This window comes from Vombatus ursinus, unplaced genomic scaffold (assembly GCF_900497805.2).
Source record: "Vombatus ursinus unplaced genomic scaffold, bare-nosed wombat genome assembly UNPS02009062.1, whole genome shotgun sequence".
Taxonomy (NCBI): domain Eukaryota; kingdom Metazoa; phylum Chordata; class Mammalia; order Diprotodontia; family Vombatidae; genus Vombatus; species Vombatus ursinus.
The window spans coordinates 7,151,792-7,168,453 of record NW_020948840.1 but is presented as its reverse complement, the minus strand read 5'-3'; the positions used below and the strand labels follow the sequence as shown (position 1 = coordinate 7,168,453).

Below are 16,662 nucleotides of genomic sequence, written 5' to 3'. Positions count from 1 at the left end.
TCCTGACTCCAGGCCCAGTGCTCTAGCCACTAAGGAATCAACTTTTTTTGCCCTTTTTTGTATTTCCAGCACTTTAGTATAGTGCCTGGCACATAAGTGCTTGAAAAATGCTTGCTGACTTAACAGATTTGCTTTTGCTGATTCAAATGTAATCTTTGTTAACATGTTCTCAAATAAGCAACCACAACCACAAAGTCAGAAGCCAGACGATATTGATGTATTCTAGTCCAAGTTCTACTCTTCACTGTGAGAGCTTGGGCAAATCACTTAAATTTAATTATGTACTGAGTATCCACTTGTGCTTAGTACTTTATTAGAAACTACAGAGAAAACAAAGAATGATGAGATAATCTTCATTCCTCAAAGAATGTAAAATTTTTTAGGAGAGATAGAACAAACAAAAATGAAAGAATATGAATCAGTATACGTTTAAGGCTCAAATTAGTGGCAGAAATGCATTCAAAGGAAGGAGAGATCAATGAAGTTTGAAGTGATACAGGAAGATTTCATGGAGGAGGTGGCTGGGAAACAGAAATTATGAGATGGATAAAGACCGATATCTCTATTAAAAATGGAGAATATTTGAGCCTCCATTTATCCCACAGGAAAGCTGTAAAGAGAAATTGAGCTAGCTGGAAGAAAATCATAATATTAAAATAAAATATCTATCTTTACCCTCATCAACTATGTATAAAAAGTTTTCTTGTTAATAATTATGAAACACTCAACAAAATACTAAATGCAGAATTATGGTTCCTATAAATTGCTGGTTCACAGGTTGTTTTTTTTTCTTTTTTGACATTTTGACATTTATTTGACAACTAAATGAAAAGATTTATTCCTGAAAGCAGAAGTAGAGGTCTAATGATTACTATAAGAAAGCCCTATAGTCCAAATAAATTTATATAATGATAACATACAAAAACTTTGAAAATATCTAAAGCAGAGTTTAATGTAAAATTTCTTTTCTGATTTCTAACAGACTATATTGTTATGAATCTTCTAAAATCTCTGAAATCACTTCTAACTCTGAGATTCTGGGATTTTAAAGTTCTGCTCCTATGTCTTATTATGGTATGGAGGTGACTGTGGGCTCTTGAAGGCTTTAGAAGGAAAATATAAGCTTTGTTAGTCCTAACAAGGTGGCAAGGCTTCAAGTTTGGTCCTGGGGATAAGACGTCTATCTGTTGTAAAAGAATCAGACTTGTTCAAAGTTTAGAAAGGTTCAACACCAGCTTGGCTATAGGATAATGATGACTTCTTTGATCACAGGTATTCACAAACATCAAGCTGTGGATATGTTATGGTCAGTAATGGTAGACTGAATAGCCACAGTGAAATAAAAGAACCATAAAATAGTGAAGTTTCTTATAAACACAAGTGTAGTTTCTGGTATTTTTAATTTTTAGTAGTTAACTGTCATCACTATTATAATATTTTAGTGTAATCTAGTATCATGAATAGCAGATGCTTAAACAAATATTTATGGTTAATGACTATCTATAATCTACATTTTACCTTTCCTTTGGCGTGAGGGATACCCAATGGGCACTGATGTACTCCACCTAACAAAGCAGCCATTGCAAAACTATAACCACTAACAGCTTCAGGTGAGGTCTTCAAATTATTGAGCCTTTCTGCACATCTGTCTAGAAATGGAGTCAACTGGAAAGGCAATGCCACAGCTACACAACGTAAACACCATGCTGCAGCAAGTCGGGCAGCCATACTAGGATGCAGAAGTACAGATGTTACTGTTTCCAAAAGACCTGAAGAAGAAAAAACACAAAGATGTACTCTTTTAAAAAGCAGAAAAACCAATTCTACCAAACAAAAAGAATATAACACAATAACAAAAATCAAAATAATTGGTTTTTCCACAGATAATTTTATAACCTAGTCAAAGAATATGTTTTATCAGCTGTTTATTAACAATAATATACTTCAAGAGAAACTTCTGAAACATAGAATACTAGTTATAGTTATGTCTATTAAAATGTTGCTTGATTTAGAATTAAACATAAGTAGTCAACATTTTTCAATTATTTGTCCTGAAAAAAGTATCACATACATTGGGAATACCAGAATCAAAAATACTGATAACATTTTTAATTCATCTCCCAATCCTTTAAATATAATTTTGACCTGAGTCTACATCCTGCCTCTGCTATTTACTAATTGTGCAAATGTGGAAAAACTCCCTTCATCACTTCTAGCCTCAGCTTCTTCTTTTTCTATGAAATCCAAGAGGTGGATTTGATGGTCCCTTAGCTCTTATCCAGCTCTAGCTATATGAATATGATTCTTTTCATTCATTATCTCTTTTTCATATCATTGGATAGTCAACCCATCAGTACATCTTATCTAGATAGATAAGCGTTGAATGAAATTAACAGAATAGAAACTTAAGTCATCAGATACTAGGCTTCCCTGTTCTTATAGCCTTGGCTTTGGTCCATTTAACAAGAAAGAAAGGAAGAAGAGAATAAAACTTATACAAAAAAAATTATAATAATAGCATGGTAAATAACTGAGATAATGAATTGATTTATAACTGAATGGGAAGAAATAAGTAGGCCAGACTGCATTTAGAAAATTGTATAGTGTTTTTAGTGATCCCAAGGTTTTCCCTCAAACAAAGGTCCACTTTTTTAAATATATAGTGATGCTGAAGGGCTTAGTGTCATGGTATATAATAGACTTTGAAGAATTACAGCTACAGATCACACAAAGGACAATGGAGAGACCCATGATGTTCATATTAGGATGTAACATATTATCAATGCAAAATTTTACACGAGAAGCAACATAAATGATGTCATCAGGGAGATGTATGACTCAGAAAGGAGGTGGGCTGCTAATGTAACAAAAATGAGAGAATAACTCATGAACAGAGGGTGTACTCCACTGGTATGCATTCAATATTAACAAATCAAGAAAGAGGCTACGAATATTTTCAGTGGATTCTTTTGAAAGAATTAGGAGAGTACATGGACAAGAGTAACACAGGATGAAGAAAGGATGGACAACAACAGAAACTATACACACTGATGTTTTGACAGACCTATCAAAGTTATCTACATTAAACATACTTATTCAATGTAGAAATTCAAAAGAGGTGGACTGAATAGTTCTACAGCCTAGAAATCAAAAGGCCCAGGTACCATGATACACAGGCTGATCTCCCTACTTTGTGCATTTTCTCAGGCTGTCTCCAATGCTTGGAATATCTCCTGGTTTTCCTGGCTTCCTTAAAGCCTAATCTAAAAATACATCCTTCTGCAAGAAGCCTTTGTTTGTTGCCCTAAATGCTAGTGCCTTCCCGATAATGTCTGATTTATCCTGTATATAAGTGTTTGTATACATATATGTATATACATGTATACACACATCTACACATACACATGCATACACATATGTAACAAAAATGTGTTTATTTTATAGATATATCTTGTTTGTACATAGTTGTTTAAATGTTTTCTCTCCCATTAGATTTTAAGATCCTTGAGGGCAAAGAAGTGGTTTTTACTTTCTTTGTATCCACAGCATTAAGTATATAGTAGGTATTTAATAAATGCTTGCTGACTTGATTGTTCCTGGTTTTCTCATTAATTTGCTGAGACAAATGAATTAAATTTTAAAAAATTTAAGTGCCTAGGCACAATACAGGGTCCTTGAGAAACCTACATACATCTACATACATACATACATACACATACATACACACATACAGACTTACAATGTGTATATATGATACAGATCTAAATCTCAAGGAGCTTATAATTTGTTGGAGAAAAAATGTGTATGCATATAACCATAATAGTATGTGATAAGAAAAAAAGCATTTTACTCAAAGTGCTATTTGAAATTTGAGGACTGAGAGAGAACTTTCAGCTGGGTGGAAGGAAGGGGAGGAATGGTAAGAAGCAGTTGATCACAGGAAGCTTCATGGAAAAGAATAACTAGCATTTTTTAGTCTTCTTGACTCTAAAATCAATATTCCACTACCTACAGTTTCACAAAGGTCTTTATGAAGCTTATATATTTTTCTTAATTCCATAATGCAAGTAGAGCTATTTATTCAGCAATTATATATTCAATCACTTACTATGTAAAAGGCATTGTTAGATTCTGTAGCAAAATTAAGACAACACAGCTCTTTGTCCTCAGGGAATTTATAGTTCCATATATAGATATCCAGTTTAATTATCTTATGAAAATTTTTGTTACATCTGGTTACATACCGTGTCAATAACTGTCACTTATAAAAATTGTCTAGAAGCAGAATAATGCAGTAAAGACTACTATAAAATCAAACATTTAAGGGGAAAAAAATCTGTCTGGAAGCACTTGTAAGTTCTATACTCTTTATAACTAAACTTTCCTCATGTCTATCTAATCACTTTTACCATCATTTTAAATTACTTTCTGGAAGAATTGAATCAATTCACAGCTCCAATAAAAAAGTATTATTAAGTCTGAAAAAGATGACTAATTAAATAAACAATTAGTCAAATATCAGTTGCACTATGTTATTAAAAGTTGTCCCCAAATCTTAAGAAAGACTTTTGCATTTAAGTCAAGTACATACCTATAGATGCTTCCTGAATAAGAGGAGATGCAGTGGCATTTAAGCTTTGAACTAAGCTACCAAGCTCCTGCAGGGCACACACCATCACATGCTGACTTGCTGCTATGTCAGCAGCTCCAGATTTGTTTTCACTACTTGTATCATTCACTACTGCTTCTGGAGAAACAAAACAATATCAGGTACTTAGTATGAGTAAATTAAAATTTTGACTTCAGGTTTCTTTAGTCCACTTATTTTTAAAATATTACAACATATGTTTAATGGCCACAAATCAAGTCTTTTTTTTCATAATTTCCCGGTTAGCAGTACCAATGCTATTGAATATTAAATGTTTTAAAGGAGTCATATGATCAAACTATAGTGACTCAATGTATATTTAAGTACATCTATAAAGTATATCAAATGCACCCACATCCTAGAATAATTTTTCTTCTCACATAGGTAGGTATATAAGGCCTGCAATCAAAATAACTTTAAAGCTTGTTACTGGACTCATTTTCAAAGAGCCACTAGCCCTGTTACTTGATGTTAAATATTGTGCAACAAAGAACCAGATAATTTTTTTTTAATTGCCAGCCAAAGATAAAAAACCTTTGTTAAGAAACAAAGATAATTCATGGTCTCCATGATAACTACGAAAGGAGACTATTTTTCTACCCATGATATCTAACCTGCAGATAGGCATAATTAATGAAAATCGAAGAGAAGTAGAATATAAGGATGACCTTTAAGTTGATTGAAGTCTTATGCCTCTAATACTAAATTTTATCTGTAAGTATACCAAAAGATGCAATGCACTGGCTAATTTAATATTCTAACTTCTTATAGTTTAATTAAATTTAGGTTAACAAGGTTCCAAATTGTGATAATAAATAAGCTATAAATAATTAACTACAAGATTTTTTATCTTTAGAGTCTGTTTCATTTTGGATAATACACAAATTCAGCCTTTATCAAGCTGTCATTATAGAAGAAATTATTAACTAAATATCTTTAAAGTAAAACTTCACTAGTATGAATCTCATTAACCCATAATTCATGATCATTCAAGATGAGGATGGGTCTGAATTTAGTTTTCTTCAAAAGATATTTGTTTGCTAAACAAATTCATAATAAACAAGATCATAGGCAGATGATTAAATTATTTGGGAAAAAACTTTCAAGCATTTTAGAAATATTTGAAGAATCAGTGATTAAAGTAATTGTGACAAACATTACCTCCTTAGAGGTATCAGACATTATGCAGGCTCTGGAATCAAGAGAACTTGGGTTTAAATCTTGCCTCCTTTGTGATCTTGGGCAAGTTACACACACACACATCTCCCTGGTCTTCAGTTTCTTCATATGAAGAAAGAGGCAGTGGAACTAGACAGCCTCTGTGGTCCCTTCACACTGTATAAATATGATTTGTGATCCCATGTATTATTAATTTCCAAAATTTGTTTTTAAAGTGAAAGAAAAATAATACTCACCCACTGCTTTCATTTGTTTTCCAATGGCTTGGCAGATTTCTTTGGCAGCTGCAATCTGAGCTTTTTCCCCAAGCAAACTGCCTACAGTAGCTCTGAGGATAAAGGAGACACACCTTCTTGAGTACACAGCTTCTACATGTGTTTGGGTGGCCCGAGGGTGTGAAACCAGATCAAGTACATGAGATAAGAATGTAGCAAAGCTGCGTTCTAACCACTGACCACCTAATGTTGTAACAAAAACAACATATGCCTGCAAGCAGAATAAAATGTAATTTAAGTCCTAAAACAAAACAAATTCATTCCATTTACAAATAAAACAACTTCAAAAAGCAAAGCCCAAATCCACTTCATAAAAAAATATACATGGTAAAAAAAAATTACATTTTGAAATGGAGAAAATGATGAAATACTGCTGTAAGGCTACAAAACTCTGCTTCTCTAACCTTCTCCAAAATGTAGAGGCTAAGATTCTATAGAATATTCATTTTCACTTATTCCAAATGCACAGCCTGCTGGGAGGATTGTGACTCAGTCATCACAAACCTCCTTTAGCTCCTACTAAAGGCAGGAAAAATATATCTTTGAACTGATCAATGGCTCTAGAAATTTTACATGTAATCAAGCAAGCAAGCAAGCATTTATTAAGTTTCTAATTTGTGAAAAGCAAAAGGTGAAAGAATCCCTGGTGCTAAGGAGCTTGCATCTAATGGAGGAGAAAATATACATATAATACACATAAAATCAATAAAAGGTAGTTTTGGAAAGGAGTGCACCAGCAGGTAAGGGATTAGAAAAAAGGCCAAGTAGAAGGTGGCACTTGAGCCAAGTCTGAAAGAAATCCAAGGATTTCTAGAGGCAGAGATGAGAAATAAGTACGATCTATACACAGGAGAAAAGAAAGTACAAAGTCAGAGAAATGGGAGATGGAAGAGCAAGTAGGTTAGTGCAGCTGGATTGCATCATACATGGAGGCTTTCTAAGAGACCTGGAAAGATAGGAAGAGGCAAAATGTAAAGAGATTTAAATGGCAAACAGAGGACTTGATAGGTGACCTTAAAAGTAAGAGGGAACCAGTGGAGTTTATTGTGTAGAAAAGTGACATCATCAGATCTACACTTTAAAGAAATTCACTTTGGTGTTATGTGGAAGATGGATTGGAATAGTAAGAAGAATGAGGCAGGGAGATCACTTAGGGGGCTCTTGTAGTAGGCTAGGCAAGAGATAAAGAGGGTCTAAATTATGGTGGTAGCTTTGCGAGTTTTGAGGAGATAGATATGAGATAGAGAGAGAGAAACAGCAAGATTTGGCAAGTGATCTCAGATATGCTGGATGAGTGAGAATGAGGAATGGAGGATAAGACTAAGATTGTGACCCTGGAAAAATGGAAGGACAATGGTGGCTTTCAAAGTAATAGAACAGTTCAGAAGAAGGGTGAATTTGAACTCTACTTTGGGCATGATGAGTTTCAGATGACTTTTAGACATTCAGTTCACAATGTCAGATAGGCAGTTGGTAAGAAGATAATCATCAGTTTTAAATAACCTTCTAAAGACATAAGAATTTTTCAATTTTAATTAAAATTCTGACTCTTGGATGTTAATGCCCTTATTAGCCTAATTTGAGTTAAAAATAACCAAAAGGCTTGTGTAACTGTTGAAATGCTAACTTCCAAACAGATAGATACACATTTATGCATTATGTGAATAATTAATCATATGTATGTATAAACATGTAATTTAAGAGGATGAATGAAACATGTTATAGAAAGTTTATTTAAAGAAATCAAGGTAAAATATCAAAGTGATATTTCATATATAAAGTTACAAATGCCTATGTATTTGCTATTATTTGGCAACTGGTTTTATAAAATTTATGAAACAAAAAATAAGAAACAATGACTATTTTTACAAAGCTATTACAAACCTGTGTAACTCCAACTCTTACTTCACGATTAACTGAACCACCAACTTTTAGCATTTCTCCTCCACTCTTTAAGAATCCAGACCCTCCACGTAGAAATCCTGTGGCCATGAGCTCTAAGACTTCATCTAAAGTAGCTCTTTTCACATTCTGGCGCATTACTTTTAGAGAAAAAAAGAAAGATAAAATTTGTAGCCATATAAAATATATTGTTTTTTCCTGATGAAAAGTAGTCTAAGAAGCTAGCTTTCCATGATTAACTAATTTAGATTGCAAAAAAATTGTACTTTAGGTTTACTCTTAAAAAGTCTTTCTAAAATATACTACATGTATTTTGCCACTATAATGCATACTCAATAACCATGGTTGGCTTCAAGAATTTAAAGTTATTGTTACTTTTTACTAGCATTAAAATATAATACAGGATAGCTGAGCCAAGATGAAGGAGTAGTAGGAAGAAGTACAGCAAGCCTCTACCCCCCAAAACTCCATCAAACAGATTTAGAAAACACACCAGACAGAATCCTGCGGGGAAATTCAAGAAAAAGCAAAGGAAGACAGAGAAAGAGACGGGGGACAGTGTCTGACCAGGAGTACGCTAAGAAATTATGACAGTGTAGGGAAAAGATATCATGACACCTATGCACAGACTTTCCATCAAGCCAGGATCTGCCAGACAATGTGCTCTACTGAGATAATCTAAGGTCATTTTCATGATACAATCAGCAGTGAAAGTAGGACTCACTTTCAAAAGAACGTGAAGAATTTTAAAAGTACTATTAGTATGACTGTATCAAAATTATATGCAAACTATTTCAACCATCTATTTAATGGGAATTTTCATATTTTAAGACAAAACTATTTAAGGGGTAGCTAGGTGGAGCAGTGAATAGAGTGTCAGGCCTGGAGTCAGGAAGACTCATCTTTCTGAGTTCAAATCTGACCCAAACACTTACTAGCTGTGTGACCCTGGGCAAGTCACTTAACACTATTTGCTTCAGTTTCCCCATGTATAAAATGAGCTAGAGAAGGAAAATGCAAACCGCTCCAGTATCTGCCAAGAAAACCTCAATGGGGTCACAAAGAGCCAGACGCAACTGAAAACAACTAAACAAGAACAACTTTGTCAATTTTAAATTTTTATCAAAACTTAATCCACTGCATAACTAATTTTGGAGAATATACTAAATACCTGTGAATAACATCTTTTGGTCAAAATAATGGCAAAGTTTTCATGGAATTTAAATTTTTACAAAGAAACTAACATTAGATGAATCCAGAAATGATAATGGTTATTAGTTTAAGATTTGTCATGGAAAAATGTTAAAAACATATGAAATAAAAAAGTATAGGCATATGATGTGTTTATGATAATTCAGTACCTGTTGCCTGTTTAGGCATCAATGCTGTAGCCATGACTGTTCCCAAGAGTTTTGCCACTGCCACTCGAACCCCATAATTTGAGCTTTCCAAAGCCTTAAAAGATAATGTGGCTATATTTTCCAATTCGGCCGTCCACATAAATACAGCTTCATTCTGTAGTTCTAGCAGGCACTGTAAGGTAGAAGAGATATTTTAAAGTTAAATTAATTTTGTTTTTAAAAAACTTTTTTAAAGTTAAATTCATTTCAAAAGGTTTTAGACATATTAGATTTTATTAAATTGATCTGATGATAGATGTAATTTGAAATTTTATTCTGTAATACTGTAGAGAAAGGAACTGAATTTAAAGTAGTATAGTTATACTAGAGCAACAACTAGAAAAATTACAAATTCAAGTTCACAAAAATTTATTAAGTAACTACTATGTGCCTGGCACTGTACTCCTGTATTCCTGTACACTGTATTCCCTATGAGAAATATGAAAAAAAGTACAAGATACAGATATTATGTTCAGGGAGATCACAATCTAGCTAAGGATATTCACAAACACACACAAAATACTTGAGAAACAACAGAACAGTATATGATCATACTGTTATATATCAGTTCATTGATTAGTTCAAAAATTGATTTTCTCTCAGGCTGGAGAGCCTATAGTAGAAAGCATAACATAGTTAATAGAGGCTATTTTACAATATCATTATAATGTATAGATTCACACATTACAAATATATATATATGTGCTTATTTGTATAATCTAACTCTATCTGTTCAAAGGCTCTCAAGCCCAACAGAGGAACTAGGGAGCCTATACCAATTAACATGGATAGACTAGAGAGAGTGACAGAGAAAACACAGAGATTTCATTCTTTAATGGTTTTTAACATTAAATTGTTATTCTAAATGAAAACATCAAAAAATGAGCATTTCCATATATGTAACAAAAAAAATATGAAATTTTAAATCTCTAATTCTTGCCACTTGTTTTTCTAAAAAGTAAATAACAAGAGCAGCCAAGATGGCAGATGAGAGGCAGCAAGTCAGGCAAACTCTCCCAACATTCCCCTCCAAAGGACTTTAAAATACTGCTTCAAATCAAGGTGTAGCGTGGCAGAGCCAACAAAAGGTCAGAGTGAGACATTTTTCCAGCCTATGACAATTTAGGAGATCAGCAGGAGAGGTCTGTGACACCAGGGTGGGAGCTAGTCAGGAGCACACACAGAGGCAACACCATTAGTGAGCGTTGGAAATGGTTGCCAACAGCAGCAATAGCACTTTCCAGACCAGAAACAGTAAGGGGGTCAGACAACTATTCAGAAAGAGATTACTGGGACTTTTCTTGCACGGACTGCAATGGTGCTATTTGACAACTGTGTTGCCCATAAGCAGTTCTGGGTCACAGTAGCAGGGTGGAGGGAATACTCTGCTCTGTCACAAGGAAGCAGGGACCCTGGTCATAGTCACAAGGCAGAGAGGAACATTAACACTTGCAGCTTTAGAGAGGGGATATGGTCACAATTCCAGGGCTAAGCAGACCACTAATGCTTGAGGCTGCATGGGACCAAGGGCTGTTCTTCAATAAACTTTAGACCACAGACCAAGAGAGCAGTGACTACACCTCTCCCTGGATCACACCTTGAAAGCATTGAAAACTTGCAGACACCCAGAGCTAGTTCTGAAAACAGCAGCATGAAAAAGCCTGAAGTATGGGTCAATGTTGCTCCACCTCCTACTAAGCAGAGCCCAACTTTAAATTTGAATTCAAAGTCAAGAAATAGTCTGGAAAAATGAGCAAACAGTAAAAAAAAGAACCTGACCATAAAAAGATACCAGTGGCAGGGAAGACCAAGACATTAACTCAGAAGAAGACAGCAATGTTTAAAAATAGCTATAACCTAAGCCTCAAAGAAAAATGCTAACTGGACAAAAGCCCAATAAGGCTTGAACCTCATTCTCATCGGAATTGGTTCAAAGAAAGAATATATATATATATATATATACACATATAGAAAGAAAAAAAAATATATATATATATACATACACACACACACAAACAAATATATATTTATACACACTCAGTTGGGTATAGAAATCCATCTTACCCATCAGGAAAATAGGGGGAAAGGGGCTAAGAGAAAGGGTGTTGGTAGTGATAAAAGGGAGGGCTGGTAAAAAATCCTCTTAAAAGGATTTGTTCTGTAAAACTTGGACTCAGTCAAAGGGCTGCACTTGAGGACCTCTAGGGCCACATATGGTCTTGAAGCTACAGGTTTCCCACCCCTGGGTTAGAACCTAGAATCCAAGAATAGGCTGAAACAGTTGAAATAGAAAGACACACATAGTGTTAAAATGAGGAAACTACATTTTGATAAAAGGTACCACAGATAATAAATATCAAAAATATTTGTTTCTCTGATAAAGTCCTCATTTCTCAAATACATAGGGAACTGAGTTAAATTTATTTTAAAAAAAAGCTATTTCCCAATTGATAAATTGTCAAAAGATATGAACAGTCAATTTTGAGAAATCAAAGCTATCTATAGTCATATGAAAAAATGCTCTAAATCACTATTGATTAGAGGAATGCAAATTAAAACAACTCTGAGACATTATCTCACATCTATTAAAAATGACAAATACTAGAAGGGATGAGGGAAAGTAGGTACACTGATAAATGGGAGGTGGAGTTATGAACTGGTCCAACCATTCTGGAGAACAATTCAGAAGGGCTATAAAACTGTGTGTTCACTTTGACCCAGCAATACCACTACTAGGTCTATACCCCAAAGAGATCATAGGAAAAGGAAAAAAAAACATTTATAGTAACCTTTCTGTGGTGGCAAAAAATTGGAAATTGAGGGGATGCCCATCAATTAGGGAATGGCTCAACAAATTGTATCATATGATCGTGATGGAGTACTACTGTGCTGATGAGGGAGACAGTTTCAGAAAAACATGGCAAAACTTATATGAACTAATGCAAAGTGAAGTGAGCATAATGATCAGAAGATCACTGTACATAGTAACAGCAAAATTGTAATGATGATCAAATGTGAAAGGTTTAGTTACTCTGATCAATACAATGATCCAAGAAAATTCTAAAGGACTCATGATGAAAACTGCTTCCACCTCCAGAGAAAGAAGTGAAGAATTCTGAGTGCAAACTGGAGTTTATTTTTTTCATTTTCATTATTTGTCTTCCTTTTTTTTGGTGATATGGCTAATATGGAAAGGTTTTGCATGATTTCACATGTAATTGATATATTGCTTGCCTTCTCAATGAGCGGATGTGAAGGAATTTGAAACTCAAAATTTTTTAAAAAGAATGTTAAAAATAAATAATAAATATATGCATTTAAAAGTACATAATAAATTCAAAATGTTACTTTCAAAACTGTCCTATATATCTGTGATTCCCTGTGAACTTTTCTGTGTATTTTTAAAACATTTTAATGGCTCACTCTTTTTTTTCCTCTGCATTACTATTGAAAACTTAATCCTTTCTCTCAAACTTCACCTTACCACAATTAAAAATGGGGTGAAAGGGAACCTCTTATAACAAAAAAGCATAGTTAAGTAAAATGAACAGTGGTAGCCACGGCCAAAATTGTATTCCCCCCCCGTACCTTGGGTCCATCATCTCTGTCAGGAGATGGGTAACATGTTTCATCATGGGTCCTCAGGACCTTTTATCAATTTTTTGTTGTTTACTGCTTTTCTTTAGTCTTTCAAAGCTGTTTCCAATGTTGTCCCTGTATATATTATGCTCACTTCACTCTTATCAGTTTATATTTATAGGGATTCTCTAAAATGAGAAATTTTTTTTCTTTTATATTTCTTCTTTTTAACCCCTTTGAGGAGGTGGGGATTGTCTTTCTAGATGGGTTTTTTTTTAAATTCCCTTCTTCTAATAGCGTGTTAAAATTATATCTTGTTCTGGTCCCTTTCATCTCCCCCTCCCTTACCATTCATACAGTAAGTATGTAGTAGCCAATTTAAGGTAACAATAATAGGAAGATTGCAAAAGGGGAACATAGAAGTCATTTGCAAAACTGTATCATAAAAAGGGGGGCATAGAAGCCACTTGCACACTTGTCACATAAATTAAGGAAACTGAGAAGCCATTTGCAACTACCTCAAAAATTCGGAGGTCACATCCTGAGACTGTACTAAATTAGGAGAAGTCAGTTAGGCCCCAGTGTAACTGCACTTGATCCTACTAACTGCTTTCAGTCTATAAGCTCCAGGCTTGCTCAACAAAAACAAGAAAAAATGTTACATAAATGAGGGAACCTTCAGGTGATGCTGATAACTTTAAAACCAATGTTGATATGATAATCAGATAAATCTAAGGCGCTATGGATAAAAGTTCATCTATCCTCCACCACTAAAACTATAAAAATGGGACCCTAAATCCCTGCCCCTCAAGCACTCCTCTACCTGCTACAGGTCTATGCTGCCCAAATCTGATCTGTAGTTACATACATGACTCTCTGTGCCTCTTTGCTTTGTGCTTTACTTGGTAGTTGTATTTATCTCTCTTTCTTGGGTTTCTTTTTGTTTGGTGTGTTTGCAAGTCAAATAATCTACTCATACCTGGCTTTTTTATTTTTAATTTTTGTTTTATTTTTCCAGGGATGCCTCAAAAGCCTCTTCCATTGAAAGTCCATCCTTTCTCTCCTCCCTCCCTCCACCATGGGTGTTAAACATAGGTTTGCAGAATAATATGTCATTTTGGGTTGCATCTTGAGGTCCTTTGCTTTTCAGAATATATTATTCCATCCCCCTCTGCAGTTTCTGATGGGTACAAAATAGTCTTGCATTATTTAGATTTCCTTTACTTTATAATTAAAGGAAATTTGCTAGCTCCTAGTCATTTCCAGAATTTGTTGTTATTGGAATTGATTCAACCACTGTACATTTTGGAGTTTGAAGCACAGGGTTTTGTTTTTGGTTTTTGGTTTTTTTTTCCCTTGGAGGTGATCTGTGGGTCCTCCTGAATGGTGCTTTTGTTGTTGTTGTTCAGAAATTCTGGGAAGTTTTCTTGTATTATTTCTTCCATTACAATGCTTAGTTTTTTCCACTTGACATGTTCCACTGGGAAGTCAATGAATTCTATGCTGTCTCTACACTTTCTGTCTTTGAGATTAATGTGTTTTGTTCATATAGAGATCAATTTCACTTTAAACCTGTGTGAGCTAAGGAGACTCAAAGAAAGGAAGGAATAAGGAAGGAAAAAGAAACTTAGAAGGAGCTGCAGAAAATATTAATGTGTTCATTAATACTTTTTTTCTTTTAGATTGTCCTTTTCAATATATTGGTATTCTCCATCTATTGTCCTCACTTTTGTTTCTTTAGAGAGACCTGCCATCTTAGATTTAAATTTTTTTCTATTCCGCTAATTATTTCAGCTGTGCAGCCATAGCTTTTGCAATCTTATCTCTTAACTTCTCTCAATATTCTGATTTTTCTCTTGAACTATTCTGGAACATCCAGGTACAGTACTATATTCTTTTGGGAGCTCACAAATTTCTTCCCTTGCTCAACAATATTTATTTAGGAGTTTACAGCCTTTCAACTATCTGGGTAGCTTTCTTCCCTTCTGATTTTACCATCTTCTTTGCTGGTTTCTCTGTGCTTTGAGTTTTTGACTGAGTTTTCTTCTGCCTGAAATCTTTTTCCTTTTGATTCCCCTATCACTCAATTTCTGACTCCTTTCCCTTTGATGGTGCCCCAGAGACTATAATTCAGAGCTGTCTTAGCCTCCTCCCATGTTGGGGAATTTACTTTCCATCAATTTGGGTCCCTTCTACCAAGCAGCTTCTGGGAGGAAAGTACTGACTCCAGAGGGATGCCAATCCCTTTTCCTTCAGGTCTGGTACAGCTCATCACATTGGCCTCCTGTCCCAGTTCCCTTCTTTCCTTAGTTCTTTGGCTACATTGAGTGTCTATCACATTTTACAAGCTTGGGGAGGGCATGGTGGGTATTCTAGATAGAATTTTTGCTTCTTCAAGTTTCCCTAACATAGGAGTTATTTCAAGGAAAAAAAAGAAACGTGACTCTCTCCTTACTTTTCTGTCCTCCCTACATGGTGGGGAAAAGTTGAGGTCTGCTGCTTCTTTCAATAAGATGTTTAAGGAAGGGCCAGGGAAGTATGTGTAGGCTAAGACTGCAGCAGGAATGAATCCCAAGGCTCAAGCCTGTAGTTTAGATTTATGGTCTATCTGAAAAGAGTGTGGAAGCTGATGTGACACAGTAATGATTATCATTCTCCACTGTTAACTCGTAAGGCTGTTAATTGGGCTGAATTTCTCACTTTCTTATCCTGTGGATATAGATGTAATTATTCTGCCTCTGGTATATAATTCTTCGTGTGTGTGTGTGTGTGTGTGTGTGTAAGTAATTGGGGACTAGCTAGGAATGGTGCTACAAACCTATAATTCCTGATAATGGAGGACACTGGGGCTAGTGGATCACTTGAGCTCAGGGATTCTCAACAACAGAAGAGCTAAAGCCAATTATGTGTCTGCACTAAGTCAAGTTCTAACATGGTAAGCCCCGAAGAGTAAGGGACCACCAGGCTGCCTAAAGAGGGCCAAACTAGGTTAGGTTAGAAATTCAGCAGATCAAAGCTTCCATGCCAAGCCAAAAAGCAGTGGCATCAGATCCATAAGTAGCTATTTCACTTTAAACCTGTGTGAGCTAGGGAAACTCAAAGAAAGGAAGGAATAAGGAAGAAAGAAACTTAGAAAGAACTGCAGAAAATATCTAATCCAGCATCTTGTTGGTCACATGACTTCTCATTATTTGTAATCATATTCTATTTCATCTATAAGCCACTATTTGCTCATCTATTTTCTAATTGATGGCTATCCCTTTATTTTACAATTCTTTTTCTTTTCTCTGCCTTTTAATGCTACCTTCAGGATCAAAGATTGTGTTTTGTTCGAGACTGTTCATTCCCCGGTACTATTTGGCTTCTCAGCCTCCCCTCTTTTATCCCTACCTGTCTATTGACTTTGATGTATCTCTACACCAAACACTTTGTGTAAGCATGTATGTGTGTTCAGTCCTTTTTCAAATGAAAATGAAGTTCATTTGGTGCTCTCTGCCCTAATCCATACCTCCATGCTTCTACATTCATTTTTTCACTCAACTCAATTATGAAAAGTAGCAAGTTCCATCAATTTTCTTACTTTCTACACTAACATTCTTTTTACCTTCTTTTCCATCTTAAAAAACTAAAAACAACCAACCTACCTTCAGGTCCTCCATTAAAAAAAAATTAACTTCTT

General features: G+C 34.8%; 1 protein-coding gene across 2 annotated transcripts in view; it reads right to left on the bottom strand.

Moving 5' to 3' along the window:
• The window catches only part of HEATR5B (HEAT repeat containing 5B), a 133,537-nt gene that overhangs the window by 99,040 nt on the left and 17,835 nt on the right, over window positions 1-16,662 (bottom strand). For both annotated transcript variants that reach the window (XM_027850505.1, XM_027850504.1), the window contains 5 exons: window positions 9,366-9,537; window positions 7,987-8,144; window positions 6,064-6,313; window positions 4,592-4,747; window positions 1,519-1,769 (listed from right to left, as the gene is read on the bottom strand). In XM_027850505.1, the coding sequence (XP_027706306.1) occupies window positions 1,519-1,769; window positions 4,592-4,747; window positions 6,064-6,313; window positions 7,987-8,144; window positions 9,366-9,537 (987 nt within the window). The remainder of the gene's footprint in view (window positions 1-1,518; window positions 1,770-4,591; window positions 4,748-6,063; window positions 6,314-7,986; window positions 8,145-9,365; window positions 9,538-16,662) is intronic.